The sequence below is a fragment of the Schistocerca gregaria genome, chromosome 2 (assembly GCF_023897955.1).
Source record: "Schistocerca gregaria isolate iqSchGreg1 chromosome 2, iqSchGreg1.2, whole genome shotgun sequence".
NCBI classification, from domain to species: domain Eukaryota; kingdom Metazoa; phylum Arthropoda; class Insecta; order Orthoptera; family Acrididae; genus Schistocerca; species Schistocerca gregaria.
The window spans coordinates 479,236,941-479,258,319 of NC_064921.1; the positions used below are offsets into that span (position 1 = coordinate 479,236,941).

Below are 21,379 nucleotides of genomic sequence, written 5' to 3' on the forward strand. Positions count from 1 at the left end.
CCAAATACAGAAGATGATCACCCAAAAATGGTGGCTTCATAGCAAAATTACGAATATGAGGCTGTGAGAAACTGGAAATAGATAATCAACGGGTAGTACCATGTAACACACTACTTGCCAAAATGTTCCAAGCACATGTAAACACAGAATACTGCAATTCGGTGAAATCCATCAAATATGTCTGTAAGTATGTGAACAAAGGCAGTGACATGGCAGTATTTCAAATAGTCAAAGACAGTGAATAACAAAACAGAAATGACAAGCTCCTCATGTAGCAAATGGAAAGATACATCAGCATTTTCATTTTCTCATATAGAAATACAAACCAGCTGCATACTGTCTAGCAGTACATTTGGAGAGTGAACAGAGAGTTTATGTCGCAAAAGACACTGTGCCAGAGAAATTGCAAGCAAACCACCTCACAATGCAACATTAACAGCTTTTTACCAACTGTGCCAAGTGGATCCATTCACAAAACATTACCATATGTCAGCATCCCTACTTGTTATACATGGAACACAAGAAGAAAAATCTTTAAATGTTGAAAGCAAGGAATTCCGGTAGAAGTATACCCAGGAATCATAAAAACTGGTGCACTAGGCTGACTATACACTGGAGATAAACAATGCTGAATGTTTCTATCACCGGATGTTGCCACATGAAATATGGGGACCAACAAGTTTCACAGATCCCAAGACTGTTAACTGTTACATATGCCAAACATACAGAGAAGCATGCCAATGCTTAGGAGTATAGGAAAATGACAATCACTGAGAACTAAAACTACAAGAAGCCTCACTCACAGACTCAGCTGAAAAATGAGAGACTTATTCGCTGTAATTCTGACAACATGTAACCCATCGAATCCAACACAGCTATGGGACTCCTTCAAAGAGTGTATGAGTGACAACATACTGTATCAAATATGACAAGCTTATCCTGACCTGAGTATTGAAATCAATAACGACATCTTCGGTGAAACACTCAGTCACCCAGAAGACAAATGTTTAGCAATAAACAACCAGACCTTAGTACAACTGGTATGCAAGCACCATGAAATGATGCTGTCAGTGTGCCAATCTTCAAAATTACCAAGGAAAATAGCTCCATCATCAACAAACTGCTTCAATACATTTCTCACAACAAACCACTCCTCAATGACAATCAAATGGAAATTTATGACATTATGATGGACCGGATCAACAACAACACTAGTGGAATTATGTACTTGGATGCACTAGGTGACACCGGGAAAATGTTTCTAATAAATCTATTGCTGGCAGAAATACGTGTTAAACAATACTGACATTATCCGGCATTGCAACCACACTTATAGAAGAACAATGAACTGCCCGCTGCACCTGAAAATTACCATTGAAATAGCCAAAGAACAATTTGCAATATGTAAAAGCTCTAGGGAATCTGTATGGGGTGAACTTCTAAACAAGGCTAAAATTATCTTCTGGGATGAATGCACAATGGCACATAAAAAATTGCTCAAAGCCATTGATAGAACATTACAAGATTTACGAAGAAACTCTGAAGTGATGGGAGGAGCTCTACTCATGGTGTCAGGAGATTTTTGATGAACACAGTTATCCCCAAGTCAACACCAGCAGACGAGATCAATGCATGCTTAAAAAATAGCATCCCTGGCCACACATACAAATACTGCCAGTACAGCAAGTATCATACTTGCGTTTCTTATTTGTTTTCTGCAGAACTTCCATTCCAGTTTTCCCCCCTCACAATATCTCATCCAGTAATTCCTAGCATCCATTTCAAAAGACTCTTGTAAACTGTTACAATGTTATCTTTCCACTTTCACCCTTTTATCCATTTATATTAATTTTCCACTGAAGTAATATTTTTTAGGATGGAAATATTTTTTACAGAATTATTACTTATTTACAGGATAGAGTCACAAGAAAATAATGAATTTACTGTAGAAAAGCAGCTTGTAACAGAATATTGTAACGAATTAGGACCATTATATTCAGTGCGCAAACTCAATGACTTATGCAAGAGGTAAGTCATTTTTCTTTATCTATTAGAGTAATCACCATGTATTTAAGTTTTACAATAACAGCAGCTATAATATGGAGAAAAATTTAAATAATTTTTTTGACTGTTTTGCATGTATTTATTGTCAGTCATCCACTGTTATGAATGATTGATTGAAACATAAAATAAATACAAAATCATGTACAGGGTGACATTTATTGAACTATATGAAAAAAAACATAAATTAGTTACAAACTAGAGCATGCACATGCTTTATTAAACATGTAAGTGTTGCTACAGGTATTTAGATTTACGTTATGACATGTTCTATGTGCTTGCCTTCATTGGCAATTATGTGGTGCAGACAAATAGTAAAATTCCGCATGACCCACTGAAGTGTTGGAACATCAGTGCTGTCTATGACATTCTGAGTGGTTGTTTCCAGCTCAGCAATGGTTTTGGGGTTATTGCTGTGTACCTTGTCTTTAATATAGACCCAAAAAACAGAATCACATGTGTTCAGATTCGGAGAATACAGCGGCCAATCAAGGCACGTGCCAGTGACCTCTTTGTACTCCAGAGCCAAAGTGTGGTACCAAAAGTGCTCCTCCAGGACATCAAACACTCTCCTGCTTTGATGGAGTCTAGCTCCATCTTGCATGAACCACATCTTGTCAAAATCAGGATAATTGGGATGAAATCATCTTCCAAAACCTTCACACACCATTCTGTAGTTGCCGTGACATCAACGAATATCGTATCGTTTATTCTGTGACTGGGAATTTCACACCACACAGGCACCAGTAGAGGGTGAAGAAGACTTCTCAATTGAGGACTGCAGATTCTCAGTCCCCCCCAAATATGCCAATTTTGCTTATTGACGAACCCGTCAAAATGAAAGTGGGCTTCGTCACTAAACCAAGTCAACCAAATGATATTAATTCCCAACCTGCCCCACGGCCAACCATGCAGTTTGAATGTCCCAACGCAAACTGTTCAGAAGTTATGACGATTTTATTTCATATAGTTCAATAATTGTCACCCTGTATTATGTGGCAGGTTTATTTTTTAAAAAGAACTTACAATTTTGTCATTATTAAAGATAACTAAAATGAGATCAGTAAGTTGGGGCATGTGGAAGTTCTCACAGAACAGCACACTTTTAATAGCAGCCACTAAGCTGTAAAACATTGCATAATGTGAGTATAATAGCCCATGGGGCCTCTAGCCACTGTGTTAAATGGTGCAAAACAATTGATAATGTATTCACTGTGAATATTTTAAATTAACTTCAGAGTGAAACCAATCGATAGAAGGGCTATTGTGCAACAATTGGTGCTGGACAACAGGAACATCTGGTGAAGGTTGAAGAATCTTACCATCCATATCACCTCAAAATGGGGTACAGAACTTACTATCCCCACACATGTGCTCACTGCCAGTGTCAGGACATGGAGATTAGTGTGCGTGCAGGAACACCACAATTGGTTGCAGTACATGTAGATGCAGGCTCGTCATGGGCTATGAGTATGTTGCCAAGAGAGCATTATCAGGCAGGTAGTGGAGGTGTCCTCATCTGGGAGATGTTTATATGGGATGAAATGGAACTCCTGATACATCTGCCACCATCTCTCACACGCAAACAATACAGGAACATGTTTTATGCATCTAATTTGATATTCAGGACTGCTATAAACGGGTTAGTATGTATTCAAAATACTAGCCTTTTCCCTGTATCTTTGCCCAAACATGCATATCTCACATATATTACATGTAGTTTCTCCTCCACCCCCTCTCAGTTCACCATCTCCTCTCCCCACTTCCTTTGTCCTGTGTCCTCCCTACTCTCTATCCTCCTGTACCCCCCCTTCTCTGCCCATCTCCCCTCTCACAGCCTATCTCCTCTTCCTCTCATATCTGTCCATATCCTCCTCCCCCTCTCTGTCTGGCCTGGCCTCCTCTCCCCTCCCCCCTGCCCTTTTGTCTCTGTGAATGCCTTTTTTCCTTCACCCCAGTGCGATGCAAATTTTTGCCTGTCAGTGGTTTGTGTACATTGTCACCTGTGCCTGGCAGTACAAAAATGTGTGCAATGTGCACAGCTTTAGGTGTGAATGACATTTGTATTGTTACAGTGATGTATTGGTACAGTGATGATGGTGGCTGTAATTTTAATTTTATAATTGAGAGTGCTTCACAGTTAAAAGCTGTCTGAAGTGTTCCCAACTGTGAGGACTTCCCTTACACTGTATTCATTAGTCGGCTGTCTATCTGTCCACCTCCTCCTCCCCGACCCCCTCCTCCCCTATCTGCCCACCTCCTCCACCCCCTCTTCTCTCTCTATCCATCTCCTTCTGCCACCCTCTTTGCGTGCCCAGCTCTCCGTCCCTCTCTCCACCTCATCCCCATCCTCATCCTCCAACCTCTGTCCATCCATTCCACCTGCCCCCCCCTATCTCTCTCTCTCTCTCTCTCTCTCTCTCTCTCTCTCTCTCTCTCTCTCTCTCTCTCTCTCTCCATCTCCCATCTCCACTCCCCTATTCCTGCCCATCTCATCCACCCTGTCTCTATGTCTATCTCATCCTCGCCTCTCTTTGTCCATCTCATCACCTTCTCCTCCTCCTCCTCCGACTTCTCCTTCCCCCCCATCCACCCTCTCACAGTCAGTCTTCTCTCCCCTCTCACTATCCATCTTCTCCTCCTCCCCTCTCTTTGCTTAGTCATGCCCACCTGCAAATGTAGTCCCAGCAATGCATGCCAAGACTACCTGCACAACACACCTATCCTGCAGGGCAGTCACATGACAGTGGATTGAAAAACTTTTCTCCCATATCTTCCCAGTCTGTTAGTACCTTATTGTGAGCATGATAAATTGTTACTCAATGATGAAGGTAAGATTGATAGAGCATTTTTGCATTATTATCTTTAGTGTCTAAATAACTCCTTCTGCTTTGTATGCAGTGGTTATTAAAGAGAGAGGAAGCTAATGTGGAGGGGTAGGAAAACAATGTATCATAAAAAAGAGGAGATGGTTATGGTTCAGATAGCGATCTATAAGGAAGGGGATAGGCTGCTAAGGGCTTGTACAGGAACTCAGAGGAGAGAAGAAATAAGAGTAAGGGGCACGAACTGTAAACTGATTAATGAAAGAAAGAAAATAAATAGAATGTTAACTACAAGATGTGTGAGAGAGGAGCAAAAAGAGGTCAACAGCAGCCATTAGGTTACTAAAGAGGTTTCGTGTAAAGAAGACAGTGTTTGTATACACAGTCTTGCATGACTTTTTATGAAGGAGCCAGTAATATTTGTGTGTTGTATCACTGTTTACAGCTCCTGCACATTTGTTGCTGGATTTACTGGAAGTACTTTTGTTTTATGGAAATAGTTTCTCTATTTTGTGTTTATAGTTTACAGTAAGCTTAGTTTCAGGACATTTCTTTGATGAAAATGTATGAATAGCAGAAAATATGTGTGTGGACCCAACATTGTAAGCCATTTAACAAATTTATGAACAGTGCAGATTGTTCACCATTATCACTTATCACTGATTATTGAGAAGAAGCAAACTAAAAATATGGATACAATTTTTTCAGGTTAAATGTTGAGATGAGCCTGCAGTCAACACCCACTAGTCACCTCTAAACATTAGAAATTAAATTTCCATCATCCCCGTCGACACATTTCCCAAGTTCATTTATATTATCAATATTTTCATACACTTATTCAGCTGTGTATCATCTGTATTTGTGGTTGATGTGTATAATTGCAATATCTGCTGGTTGTCCATTCAATTTCAGAGTCATTGTTATTTCAGTTCCCTCACAGATAATCATTTACACTATTGAACAAGAAAGTAAAATCTCTTTACATGAAAGGACAATATCTACTGGATATCCATTGAGTTTCACAGTCAATGTTTTTTTCAGTTCCCCACAGATACTAATTTGCTCTATCAAGCAGTAGACAGTCTAGGTTGGAATAACAACAGTTATGGAAAGGATAGATTGCTGTTACACACACACACACACACACACACGACTGCTGTATCTGTGGCCGTTCAGTCCAGCGAAAGATAGCAGTGGTGCATATAGTGGGCTTGCTTCTGTGAAAGTGTGTGTGTGTGTGTGTGTGTGTGTGTGTGTGTGTGTGTGTGTGTTTCTCTTTTCTGACAAAGGCTTTGACCAGAATCTTAATGTTTATAGTCTTTTTGTTGTGCCTCTCTGCAACTCGAAATGTCATCTTTATTTTTACTCAATTGCATATTCCCCATTCCTGCTCTACCATTTTCTGGTGCAGTATGAAAAACCTATGATCTCCACTCCAAAAATCATTCTCTTCAGTCCACCACATATCAGTGATTCCTAAAAAATCTATTTACACCCATTCCACTTCCACCTGTATATTTTCTAATTTCGAGATTTACTTACAGACCAGTTCACAGTAATGCAGCCATTACATGTATCCTGTTCATGTATGCAGGTAGTATCACAGTTGTCATTCCAATCTCTTTGATTTCCGCCAAATGTAATTACTGGAGGAATTGTTCCTTTTGTTCAGCTTGAAACTTATCTGCATATGAGCCCCAAAAGAGTGTGCCATTGCTGCCTTCTCTGTTGAGTTGCATTGGTGATTCCTAGGCCCATTTGCCTCTCTGTTGCAGTCAACACAGTAAATCTGCCAAGAGGCCCTTATAAAGTACCGGTACTATCAACTAGGTCAACTGAACAAAGTTTTTAAGGTGGTGTTACTACTAGTAACCTCGTTCACCTGATATCGAGCCTTCGGTAGCTGCACTGGCATATGGTGTTGATGATCTTGCTGTTGTGAATGTATCTTACAGAATTATGTGACATGAAATATGCCACAATGTAGTAATGAATTTTAAATTTTATCACTTTTACTTATAATCAATATTATTCATGGTCTGATGATCAGATTTGTCACAGTTAATAGTCTTTAAGTGTACATACCTGGTTGTCAGTTACTGTAATGGACACTATGCTAAACATTTATCTTCTGGCAGATTAGCACAATAATTGTTACTATTCAGTCCTGTAATACATAGATTGATGACCCAGTACAGAATGTTTTACATATGTAGTCTCATACAGTAACTGCACAGTTTACTGGCACAGTAGTCTTCTTGGCTTTTATCAAAAAAGGAATAGTAAGTTCCGAATAAATGATAACAACACAGTGGTGTTGATAGTATAGATATTGGGCATTAACTGACTGACTCATTGTCCTGCACATCTTATGGAGACATGTTTGAGATTAAAAAAGAAAATTTGTTGTCGCATTTTAAATATTAACATAAAATTGAGGAGCACACAATTACAATAGGAGGAACAGCAAATCTGTTTTAACTGTGAGCTATATAACTAGTGAAAAGGCAAATTTATAGGCATCATTTTATGAAAATGATTTCTATTTACTCAACAGTTCCCAGAGTGTACTAAAAAGTTTCTAGAACATTAAATTTTCCAAATTAACCAATCAACAAACTAACAAGATATTCTAATGAAAGTTGGCAATTATGGAATCGGAGGAATGTGGGCCACAATACTGTGGTACTGAATTTTGGAAATAATTAGTATTTAAGAATGGAGCTTTCTGGCACCTTTCAGATAGGAAGCTTTTGAAAAAAGTAAAATGTTTGTGGAGAGGAGTAGGATGACAGATTTCAAATGAACTATTTCAATTTAGAAACAAAAAGTTATTTGCTCACTGAAAATTTCACATCTACTTATTTTGTGTGAATAAAAATCCTGGATATTTCTTTAGGAAGAATATTTCCAAGTGAACTGACTAATATTATCATCAGTAATTGAGAAACTGTACAGTGAATAATAAAGTTCAGTGAAATAAAGTGTGAATAAGAAATTAGCTATTTTGTGTGAATTGTATGTGTGCTGTTAACAAAATTATCAAGTAAAGGAAAAAATTTAAATTGATGTCAGGAGTGGTATATCACAACAAGTAGGATAGTCCCACCTGCTCCATCACACACCCTTTATCCTGGCATGTGGCCTGGTTTCCAAAGAGAGAGAGCACAGGTTGGCTGCATCTCAGGAAATCTTTACTGTGATAATGAAAGTGCAGTTATTTGATCCAAGAAAACAGAAAATTATCAGACTTAAATATCCTAAATTCTCAAAAGACTTGATATTGATGGTTAAATTATTGAAGCATACTTTAAAAAATTAATCAGCATTTCTTTTGGTCCTCACTTCTCTAATTTTTCCCCGTATTTTGGCTTGCTTTCATTTTGTACTAAGATTTCTGCCTTGCCTTGTACTGCTGCATCTGATGTAATACTAGAACCTGAATGAGCTTTCTCTTTAGATGTTCGATAGTCACCTTTCCAACAACTTTTCCCCTGTTCTGCATGGAACAATCTCCTGTTTGCAAAAAGCTAGCATCTATTGTCACCTTTGTCTATGCCTGCCTCCACTACGATGTGGTTAATATTCATGAGGGTGGCAAAAATCATGAGACACAATACACACATATACAGATGGCAGTAGTATCACATAAGAAAGGTATAAAAGTGTAGTCCATTGGCAGAGCTGTCATTTCTACTCAGGTGGTCACATGAAAAGGTTTCTGAAGTGATTATGGCTGCATGTAGGGAATTAACAGACTCTGAATGTGGAATAGCTGGAACTACTCAATATTCCACAATCCACAGTGTTAAGAGTGTGCCGAGAATACCACATTTCAGATTCCACCAATCCTTAGCCCTCACTAACATAGTCCTGCAAAACCATATAAACCAAGCCCAAACCTCCTTGAAATACCTTCTCTCCATCCGTAAAATTCTCTTGCTGTGCAATCCTAAATTCCCGGAACCCATACCACACTTTGAAAATCTTGCCTTCCAGGAACTAGAGCAACATATGCAATGCCACCTCAAAAAACTCTCCACCCTGCTCACTTCCTACTCCCGCTTTGGTGTACCATTGTTCACCACTTTTACAACAACCTCCAAATCTCCCCTATGTCCCCTCATATCTGACAAACCCTGTCTCGCAGACATACCATGTTCACCCCACCCTCCAACACTCCCTCCTACCACCACACAGAATCCAGAACCTAAAGAGACCCGAAACACAGTCATGAACCTTTCCTCCAGAAGCCTTAGCCCCACAGAAATATTGGTCCTTTCCAAAGGCCTCAGCTTCTGCCCTACTCCCAAATTTAATCATGCTGGAGTTGTTAAAGACCATCTGTCCTTCTCCTGGTCGCCACAGTGGAAACTTTTTTCAACACCAACTCTACCAGTCAGACTCAACCAAAGACCAATGTCGAACCCTACCTGACTCAGTTTACTTCTCCACCCAACTGTGATCCACTCCCATTGCCCCCAAATCACTCCCTGTTAACTGTCCAGAATTTCTTAACCTGAAATCTTGCCTCACCATCACTCCCCAAATCCCTCAACATGCAAACTAACCTTACATCCGCAAAAAGAACCACAGTCCATCATCTAGAAACTGACCCCAACCTTATGATCCTATCTACAGAAAAGGCTAAACTACTGTTGTTTTGAACCACAAGAATTACCTGGTAGAAGGACCCCACCAGCTGTCAGCTACTTCCACCTAAAAACTTTGTCTCAGTGACCCCATTCCAGAAATCCAGCAGGATCACCAGATTCTCCTCATAGCCTTAGGCCTATCCCAGAACCTCTCCCCTGAGCCATCTCTCTGTCACCCCTACCACTCCGTGCATTCCTACCTTCTACATGCTTCCTAAAGCCCATAAACCCGACCACCCAGGATGCCTCATTGTGGCTGGTAACTGTGTCCCCACTAAGAAAATCTCTGCTCTCGTAGACCAACACCTTCAGCCTATTACCTGGAACCTATCCTCCTATATAAAAGATACCAACCATTTCCTCCCACTGATCATCCACAGTTCATGACGCTTTACTATATGGTGCCGTGCTCGTCACTGTAGATGTCACCTCCCTGTACACTAACATCCATAATGCCCATGGCGTTAGCACTGTTGAACACTATCTTTCCCAGCGCCCGACGGATTCCAAACCAATAATCTCCTTCCTAGTCGCCATGACCAACTATAGCCTCACCCACAATTACTTCTCCTTTGGAGGCATTACCTACAAACAAATCTGGGGTATGGCTATGGGCACTCGCATGGCACCACCTACACCAACCTATTCATGGGCCATCAGAATCCTAAACCACTCTCCTGGTTCAGATTCATTGATAACATCTTTGCGATCTGGATCTAGGGTGAGGACATCCTGTCCTCATTCCTACAGAACTTCAACAGCTTTTTCTCCACTTACTTTGCCTGGACCAACTCAGCCCAACAAACCAATTTCCTAGATGTTGACCTCTACCTTAAAATGGCTATGTCAGTACCTCTGTCCATATCAAGCCTACTAACCACATGAATACCTCCATTTCGACAGATTCCACGCACTCCATACTAAGAAGTCCCTTCCATACATCCTAGCTACCTGTGGTCGTCGCATCTGCAGTGACAAGCAGTACCTCTCCAAATATACCAAGGGTCTCACTGACCTTAATTATTCTCCCAACATTGTACATAAACAAATCTCCCATGCCTTATCTTTCCAGCCTCCCACAACCACACAAGTCTCACCGTCTGGCCACAGAGGAGCATTACCCTCACAGCTCAGTACCACCCAGGACTGAAGCAACTGAATCACATTCTCTGCCAGGGTTTCAACTACCTCTCATCATGCCCTGCAATGAGAAATATCCTGCCCACTATCCTTCACACCCCTCCCACAGTGGTATTCTGCTGTTTACCAAACCTACACAATATACTCGTCCATCCCTACACAACCCCTGCTCTCAATCCATTACCTCACGGCTCATATCCGTGTAACAGACCAAGATGCAAGATCCTCCCACCTACTCCAGTCTGGTTACAAACATCACCCATCACATCAAAGGCAGGACAACTACTGTGTTGCATCTTATGTGGGCTCAACAACCAATAAGCTGTCTGTCCACATGAATGGCCACTGACAAACTGTGGCCAAGAAACAAGAGGACCACCCTGTTGCTGACCACACTGCCCAACACATCACCTTTCATTTCAATGACTGCTTCACAGGCTGTGCAATATGGATCCTTCCCACCAACACCAGCTTTCCTGAATTGTGCAGGCGGGAATTCTCCCTGCAACACATCCTACTATATGTTCCCATAACCCCACCTGGCCTCAACTGTCATTAGTCATTTTTCTCACCCATCCAGCCCCTTCCCTGTTCCCATTCTAGCACTACACAGCTCTCATTCCACCTACACACTTTGTCTTTTTACTTCTCTACTTTTCCACTAACCCTCCACCCCCCCTCCCTCCCCCAACCTCTCCCCTGCCTTCTGTCTAACCTCCTGACTGCACCTAGCTGCTCTACCGTCTCTCCAGCCCATCCTTGCACACTCCTCAGTATTGACCCCACCCCATCCCACTATCCCTCCCCCTCCCCACCCCAGCCCCCTCCTTACGCTCACACAGTTGCCACTCCCATCATGCACTGCCACTGTTGCTCGCAGTGTAGCTTCAGCTGTCATAGGCTACAGTTACATTTGTGAGAGTTTTGTGTGTGTGTGTGTGTGTGTGTGTGTGTGTGTGTGTGTGTGTTGTCTATTTTTGACAAACGTCTTGTTGGCTGAAAGCTTATGTTGTGACAGTCTTTTTGTTATGCCTATCTGCAACTCAGCATCTCTGCTATATAGTGAGTAGCAACTTTCCTTTTCATAAGCTGTATAAATGGTACTTAGATCAGAGATGGTTGCATTAAAGGAAAAGATCCACATGTTTCTGATAGCTGCTGACGTCTTTCGCCTTTAGCCATTATGTACCAATGGATGGGTGTTGCAATATAGGACTTATTAATAAAACAATGGGAAATCCAGGATGGAGTAATGACAGTTTTGTGAAATGAATAGATTGCTACTCACCATATAGTGGAGACATTGAGTCACAGACAGGCACAACCGAAAGACTACCAAACACATAAGCTTTCGGTCGGGAGGCCTTCTTCTAAAATAAACAACATACACACCTGATCACTGTGTGTGTAGCTGTCTATTCATCTTGCATTAGTTATTATTCTGATGGTTAACTTTTGCTGTCTGAAGATTTTAATTGCATCTCTCAGTTGACTTCATATTCTTATGCCAAAGCATTGAAATATGAGAAATGTGATTACTTTAAGAAGTCAATCAACTGAGATTAGTTCTTCATGTGCATGACCAAACTAAAGTAAGATGTGACAGAGAAAAAGATAAGCAATTGGTGAAATAGCTGGAAGGAGTGTGTGGCAAAATACCAGTCTCCTATAGTGTTGAAATTTTGTGTTGGCAAACTTTTAGGTTGGCCTTGCTGTAAGAAAATCAAATTATGGTGGTGACTGGGGCTAAATTGTTCAAGAATCTGGTACACTAACATGAAAGAAGATTTCTCTTTTGTTTTTTGAAGTCCAGGGAGATATTGTGTATGGAAATTCGTGTCATAATGAAATGAGGACTAGGAGTCCAGAATTGTGCCGTGTCACTGCTTATTGATTACTTGTCACAGCAAGTGCATTCATGCCAGACATAAAGGAGAAGAATAGCCTCCTCCTCCCCCCTTTTTTCTTTCTTTTTTAGTAGTTGTAATAATGATGGATTTCAAAATGAAGACTGAATTTTATGTTTATGAAGATTCTTCAAGCTTTGGAGAAAATACATGTGGCTTTAATGAAATACACTAACAGCCCTTGAGAAACAGGGAATTGATTTAACAGATGGTAGCATACTGGAGTGTGTGTGTGTTCGTTTCTATTAGACTTCCCCAGGGCTGAGAGAAATTCAGAATTTAAATAGGAGCCAGATAAGGAGGGTGAATACCACCAAATCTATTCTCAGTCATGGAGGATCTTTATACAGGGATACCAAAGAAGGAATATGTGTTAAATAACCACCTTCATTTTGCTTATGACATTATACTGTCCAACATGTTATAGAAGACATTAAAACGGCAAGTTTGAAAAGAAAAAGGCCTGGAAAGAACTGTAATAAGATTAAAGTAATGTACAATGAACACATTGAAAAGTAAATTATACATGTAAATAGCGAAATCATAGAACTAATTGATGAGTTTTGTACTTAAGATAGTTGAAGACAATGACCAGATGGACAGCGAAAGAAATATGCAAAAGAATGTACAGAAAGATAGTCTAAAAACAAAGATTCCAAGACTTACCAAGCGGGAAAGCGCCGGCAGACAGGCACATGAACAAAACACACAAACACACACACAGAATTACGAGCTTTCGCAACTGGCAGTTGCTTCGCCAGGAAAGAGGGAAGGAGAGGGAAAAATGAAAGGATGTGGGTTTTAAGGGAGAGGGTAAGGAGTCATTCCAATCCCGGGAGCGGAAAGACTTCCCTTAGGGGAAAAAAAGGACAGGTGTACACTCGCACACACACACACACACACACACACACACACACACATATCCATCCGCACATACACAGACACAAGCAGACATATTTAAAGGACTCTTTGCCTTTAAATATGTCTGCTTGTGTCTGTGTATGTGCGGATGGATATGTGTGTGTGTGTGTGTGTGTGTGTGTGTGTGCGAGTGTACACCTGTCCTTTTTTTCCCCTAAGGGAAGTCTTTCCGCTCCCGGGATTGGAATGACTCCTTACCCTCTCCCTTAAAACCCACATCCTTTCATTTTTCCCTCTCCTTCCCTCTTTCCTGACGAAGCAACTGCCAGTTGCGAAAGCTCGTAATTCTGTGTGTGTGTTTGTGTGTTTTGTTCATGTGCCTGTCTGCCGGCGCTTTCCCGCTTGGTAAGTCTTGGAATCTTTGTTTTTAATATATTTTTCCCATGTGGAAGTTTCTTTCTATTTTATTTACAGAAAGATAGTCTGGTATGCATGTGATAAACTGAATAGGGTTTTTAAAATTAAGCTTTCAGTGAGTCTGAAAAGGAAAGCTTACAATCAATGTATATTATCATTGCTGACTTGTGGCAGTGAGGCACAGGCTTTTAACTGAAATCCATTCAAAAGCTAAGGGTTTTTCAGCAAGCAATGGAGAGATGCATGTGGAGATTACTAGGAGAGACAGGAAAACAAAAAAATGAGTAAGAGAACAGACTGTTGTAGAAAACGTAATTATGACTGTAATGAAAATGAGGTGGAGGTGGGAAGGATACGTATATGGAGTAATGCATAGTTTGATATGTTATGAAGCAAGTTAGTGCTGGATGGAAAACTGATGATTTATTAGAAATACATCAACTCTCAATGGCTGCTTGACATCAGAATGTAAGATTACTCTTTTCTCCTTTTGGGCTGCTGACATTCCAGTATTCTCTGTTTCACCAAAAAGCTGGAAAGAGGAGTTGGGTATTTTTTGATGGCATGTGAAAAGTCCAGACTGATTTGTTACATTAAGTGGCAAACATCACTTGTTCATTTCGGTAATCCATATGTTCTACTTAACAACCATTTTGAAATCCCACTCTGTCTTGTGACTATGTATCCAGTACATTCAACCCAGATTCCAATAGTCTGCAACTTTAAATGCTCTGTAAATAATTTTGGAATAAAGGAGACAACTTACCAAATAGTGGAACTGTTGAATGAAAACAAAAATGACTTCTGCTCTTTCCAGATGCTGTGCATTGAACTGTGTGGACGTAATAAGAGCAGCAAGAGATGTCCTGGAAACGTCATTATCTGTCCATAACTACAGTGAAAAGCAAATACTGCCTGCTCTTCTGATTGTCGAATGGTTTTTGAGAACAGATATAGTGCCAATATCATACTTCACACAGCTGATTTCACCTAAACTTAGTGATATATTGAGGACAGAACCAAAGATTGAGTCAGTAATTAAAAATAAAGCAAAAAAATTAAAGCTAATTATTGAAAAGTTACAGTCAATATAACTATAAAATTACATTTGTTTGAAGGGAACATATTTTTGTGATTCTGCATGGACAGTTCTATTTTTTTGTACCTGAAATGTCAGTGAAATAAATAGCATAGTGGTGGAAAATGTGATACAAATTCTGCAGTGCAGCCTTTTCATTTCTCTAGTAATAAATTCACTCACTTTGTTTAACGCTTTGATGCACAGGTGTATGAGACAAATTTTGACCCTTTTGCACAAGACTTTTATTTGTTGAACAAATTTATAAAAATTTGGCTAAAAGTTATATAATTACATTAGAATAAAAACATCAGTAGAGATTATGACATATTTCAAAAGAGTCTTTCAAAAACGATGGTGGTACATTATGTGTACCACCACCCTTGAAGTTACATTGCAGTATTGGATGCAGGATCTGTTTGTGCAGAAATAGACAAACTTGCCACTTTTAACACTTCAAGCAGCATGGTAGTCATCGAAGCCAGACTTATTTTTTCCTAAGTAGAGAGATACCTGGCACACACAAACATCAATTCAGTTCTTACCTGTTTTTCCTTAGTGCTGCAATTTTCACATCTTTGTCATGTAGTTCTTTGTGGCTGGTGTGCTGAACTTTCTGTTCTCACAGTTTTGGGCACTTGAGGTTTCTTTTTGCTAATCTCTACTGGATTGCTTATATGCGTGCCTCTCTTCCTTGAAGCAACCAGGGTGCTGCTCACAAGACTTCTAGACACTTCCCACTGAAATTTCTTGATCATCATTGTTTCAAATTTCAGTTCCTTGTGAAGCACAAAGGCATTCAACACACTTCCATCAGCAAAGTATCGGAAGATACAAGGCCATCATTTCATACTCTTTCTATCAATTTCATATGTTGATTTCCTTTGATAAAATTTATATACACAGTTCATACTTTCATTGTAATCAATTACCAGTAGAGGGAAAGGCAGCTTTGTCACAGTCCCATCCTTTTCTTTCCACAGTACTTCTTCATTGTTCTTGGGTCATCAAAGCTTGACAACAAATACACTGTTCTTTTGTCCTTCCATTTTACAATACACACCCCAGTTGTATTCACCACAGTTCAATTCTTTGTCTTTTTCAGCTTAGGCACATTCTTTTGTGATATATTGACAGTCCCACATGCATGTATTTGTTTCCTTTCGAGATCCTCCACCAGTTGTACACTGGTTAAATAACTGTCAAAGAAAACTCTATGATTTTTTCCTTCGAGACCTGTCAGCAGCTCTTTTACTACCCTCTCTCCAAGGCATTTTTCCATTGTGTTGCCTATTTTACCTGTGTAAATGTCAGATTTTTGTGCATAACCAGAATTATCTGCTAACATCCACACATTGTAGCCACCTGCCTTTGAATTTGATGATTGACTCATCTACACCTTCATATTCACTTGGATGATAGACACTTCTGAAATTGTCACCCACCATGGGCAAAAATAGTTGTAAGTTGTTCAGCTTATTATAACCCTCCTCGCCCTGCTTTGGCATGCAGCCGTTGTCAGTCAGATGCAAATGATTGAATTACATCATCAGATATGAACAATTTGAACAAATTATAGGGAGTGGAATCCTCCACGTCTCTCACATGCACAGCAGGACCAGTTTCTGAGGAAAAGGTAGAGGTTGTCAGGGTTTTACTGTTTTCCCGCACTGGGGATGCTGTTTACATGATGTTATGTCCGTGGAAGTTACACTTTCGTCACGTGCATTCTGTGCTGTACTTACTGTGGATCAGCAGCTGAACTGGATACAGTTCCACCAGAACAAGTCCCTTGTTTGATTGTGTATTTCCTCAAGTGAATATCTTTCATCTGAAGAGCTTGTTTCAGAAATAAGAATTCCTGAATGTGGTACACAGTAATCTGAGTCGTCACCCCTAAAATCTGCATCTTTGTCCGACGAACTCTGACCTGAAGGTATTTCAGCAAGGAGTATCTTTCAGTACTTCCATAAAGCGATTCGTTTTAAACTGAAATGGAAGATAATGCCTCAAATTATATGTATGAACTTCATTTACACTCCTATGCAACTTGATTGCACAAACAATGCATGAAATGTCTAACACTACTCGATATTCAAAGCAGTAACTCACCTAGTGGAGGAACGTTGATGCGTGGCGCTACATATTTTGGATTCTGAATTATTCACAAAATACTCGTCTTTTATAGAATATATAAGAACTGTGACTTCTACAGTGTTTCTGAATGTATAACAACAATTATCGTACCTGTAATAAACAGCTGAATCAACACTGTATCACATAAAGGCGGAAACAATTACACACTCGATTGTACTGGGCGAAAACCAGCAACACCGCGCATGCTGCAGGAAACAACAATTGCCACAGACAAACTGCATGGAGCAATGGTACTTCTGACCTCTTTCTGTCATAGTGGGAACTACCAAATTACATACAGTGGGTGGTTCAGAAAACATACCTTCATGCTGGATGAGTCAAGACTTTACAATTAAGTGGTACAATTTTTGTACCACCATGCATTAAAGCAAGGACGAATAGTGGTACACACATTGTACCACCTATCCTGAAAGAGGTAACTGTCTTTTGTAGCTGATATTTGCAACTTCTTTTTAACACCATACATGTCTTCCTATATTATTTTGAGTAGCATGTCATCTTTTAATTTCCAAGAGAGTATTTTGCTTTATATTTTCAAAAGCCTTTTCAGTTGTGTGAAAATAAAATATATTCCAAAGCACCTCAGTCTGGCAAGGATAGTCGAACTGCGAACAGAGAGTCTGTGTCTGTGTGCGTTTTCTTGTCACTCCCCTAATTTATGTATGTCTGCAGCTATTTTTAGATATAGCTAATTGATAATGGTTACCTGGTCATTAACTACAATTTTCTTGCCACAATTGCATTTTGGTGATGGTAATCTTACAATGGAGATGCTAGACCCTGTGATCCCCTAATTCCTGTTTTGTGAATAAATTTAGTTGAGTTTAAAGTCAGTAATTTCCCATTAAAAATCTAGGTTAAAGATTATAATTGAGGATCCATTTTTTACCAGATGGAATCATTAACCACTTTGAAAATAAAGAAATTTTATTGGTATGTGTTAGGATTGCAACCTAATATTTTCTGATAAATTGAAGACTTTGTGATTTTGATCCACTGCAGATATACTTAAAGAGGAAAGTCTTGAATAACAACAGAAATTCCTGGACGAAGTAGTTCGTAAACTGAAGGAAAAGCAGCCATTCACCTCCAGATGAATGATGTGTGGTGCATAGAACACACAACAGAAAACATTATTTACACTAGTTTTCGAGCTCTTGCTCTTTCTCTCACAGAAATACACACATTCACAAACACAACTATCTATACACCCAAATGAACAAATCCATGGCCATGGTGAGGCTGACTGTTGATTATTGATAATAGTAGTTGCTTAGGCAGATAGAGTTGAGGAGGGGGTATCAGGATAGTTTGTAGTGTGAGACAGGTCTTTTGACAGATGACTCAGCAGCTAAACAATAAGACGAAAGGAGTTCAGAGGCAAGAGCAAGTGACAGGCAGAGAGAGGCAGAGGGCACAAAGGGAGAGGAAGGTGGAGATAAGGAGGGAGGCAGACCACATTGTAAGGGGAGGAGGGGGGGGGGGGGGGGGAGTGGTGAGAGAAGGCAGTACACACACTAGACAGGAAAGGGAAAGGTGTGGTGTCTACAGAATAGAGAAGGAGAAAGGTAAGGTGAAGCAATGTGAAACAGGTTAGCAGAAATTTAGGCCAAGAAAATTGCAAGAGTGTTGCAAGAGTGCAGAATACAATGTAGAGACTGTTTTCATCTATGTAGATCACCGAAACTAGTGCTGGAAGGAATTATAAATATGGCTCACTTTATAAGTATCTGTTGAAGTCATTTGTGTTGTGGTGCACAGCATATTCGCCAATTAGATGCTCAAGTCTGTGATTTTCCACAGTTTGGCAGTGGCCATTCATGTGTGTAGACAGTTGGTTACTTATACTGACATAGAATGCTCTGTTTTCACACATGGAGGTAAAAAATACCTGTGCCTGGACTGTGATAGGAGGCAGTGGATGAATGTATGAGACCAGTCTTGCCACCTGGGCAGACACAAGGAATTTCCCCATAGTGTGCAGGACTGAGAGCAGATTGCTATCAGGATGGACAAGGGTATTCTGTAAGTTGTATGGGCCACCGATCACAACTTTGGGTGATATGAGTAGGATATCCCTCACATCAGGACACAATAATAAATAGTTGAAGCCCTAGTGAAGGATGTGGTTGAGTTTTCCAAGGCCAGGGTAATACTAACTGGAGGAGATGGCATGGAAGATCTGTTAATGGATGAGCTGGACAGGATACTGTCATGTCAATAAAGGCTCTGGCAAGATTATCAGTATATTTAAACAACTGCTTTTCACTGCAGATGTGGCAACTACAGGTGGCGAGGCTATAAGGAGGAGACCTGACATGGAAATGGTGACAACAGTCAAAATAGAGGTAGTGTTGTCGGTTGGTGCATTTTATATGAAATGGCATATTTATGAAGCCATCTGAGAGGTGAGTATCGACATCTAGAAAGGTAGCTTGTGGAATTGAGAAGAATCAGATGAAGGCTATTTGGGAGTACGTTTTGAGGTCATGGAGGAAAGGGCAAAGGCTGTCCCTGCCATCAGTCCAGATCATGAAAATGTAATCATTGTATCTGAATGAGACAAGAGTCCATAAATAAGTTGGCATTGGATGGTGGCAGGTGAGTACTCATGGCAGTACTATGGACTTGTTTATAGTTTTGGCTTTCGAAAGCAAAATAATTTAGGGTCAGAATGTGGTTGACTAGAAGGATTAGGAAAGTAATTTTGGGTTTGGTATCATGAGATAGTCTTCCACAGCAGCAAGGCTTTGGGCACGCGAGATGTTGATGTATAAGGACGTCGCATCCACAGGGACCAACAAAGAGTCTGGTGGTAATCGCACAAGAACTGTGGAAATGTGCGAAGGAAGTGATCAGTGTAATGCCAGGGGTACTTGCATGGCACCAATTTATTTATGGGCCATCTGGAGGCATGCTTCCTATCCAGTCACCACCTGAAACACCATGTCTGGTTGAGATTCACTGGCGACATTTTCATGCTCTGGACTCATGGCAAAACTTCAGTACTTGCTCCCAAATCTGTTTCACCTTGTCCTTCTCAACTTAACATGCCACCTTCCTAGATGTGGATCTCCACCTCTTCATAAATAAGTCTGTTCATATCAAGCCTGCCAACCACCGACAGTACCTTAGCTTTGACAACTGTCACAAGTTCCATGTCAGAAAGTCTCTTCCTTACAGCCTCGCTACCCATGGATGCCACATCTGCAGTGTAAAACAAGATTTGTTAAATACACCAATAACTTTATAAGAGCCTTTGTTGACAGACAGTATCCTAACCAGCTCATCTGTAAATAGATCTTCCATGCCATCTTCTCCTCTGACACCAGTAAACCTGTTAACCAGCCACTGACCGGTAGCTAGTATCAGCCTGGCTTGAAAAGCTCAACTGCATCCTTATCACTACCTCTTGTCAGGCCTTGAGATGAGGGATATCCTATCGAAAACCTCCCCAAATTTCCCAAAATAATGATCTAGCACCAATCCAATCTATAGAATATCTTTGTCCATCCGTATTCCAATCCTACTCCCAATGGGTCATTCTCTTAGGGTCAACCAATGTGCAAAATTGACCGAATCAGTTAACCACCTCTTACTGAAGTCCAGCCGCAGGTATTTCCTACACTATAAAGACAGGACCCATGTGAAAGCAGCCATGTTATATACCGGCTATGATGTAATCGCAGACAACATCATAGATGGGGCAACCAGAGCTATGAATATTCATCTTGGGTATTAATAATCACTTGAGCTGTATTTTGTCCTTTATTACTGTACTACTACTAGTTTCGTAGCATTAAAAAATTAGAGTGGAAAAGCTTGGAATCTTTTTCAGCATTAGTTGTCTGTCAAAACAAAACACTGATTAAAAACTGCCAGATTCCAATATAGTGGATGGGTCAAAAACAAATTGTATGAGGGTTGAATGAAAAGTAATGCCTCCACCTTTGTTCATTGGGTTTGGATGGGAATATTTTAATATTTCAGACACAGAAATAATCCTTAGAATGTGATCTTTAATTACCAATATCCACTTTTCCACATACGTATCCACTTTTGGATCCATTTCTGCCAACAATGAATAAGTTTTCTGAAACCGTCACAGAAGAAGTCAACACACTATTTCTGCAACTAGTCTCACAGTTCTCTCAACGTCTTCATCATCAGAAGCATAATGATGCCCCTGCAGATCGTTTTTCATTACCAGGAACAGATGGAAGTCAGACAGTGCTAAATATGGACAGTTTGGAGGATGCCGTACGTCTGTGCGCTTTC

General features: G+C 40.2%; 1 protein-coding gene across 3 annotated transcripts in view; it reads left to right on the top strand.

Annotated features, from left to right (window-relative positions):
* Window positions 1–15,068, top strand: part of LOC126327183 (AP-4 complex accessory subunit Tepsin-like) — a 97,316-nt gene extending 82,248 nt beyond the window's left edge. For all 3 annotated transcript variants that reach the window (XM_049995837.1, XM_049995845.1, XM_049995852.1), the window contains 2 exons: window positions 1,915–2,028; window positions 14,684–15,068. In XM_049995837.1, the coding sequence (XP_049851794.1) occupies window positions 1,915–2,028; window positions 14,684–14,960 (391 nt within the window). In that variant the 3' untranslated portion in view covers window positions 14,961–15,068. The remainder of the gene's footprint in view (window positions 1–1,914; window positions 2,029–14,683) is intronic.
* Window positions 15,069–21,379: the final 6,311 nt, after the last annotated feature.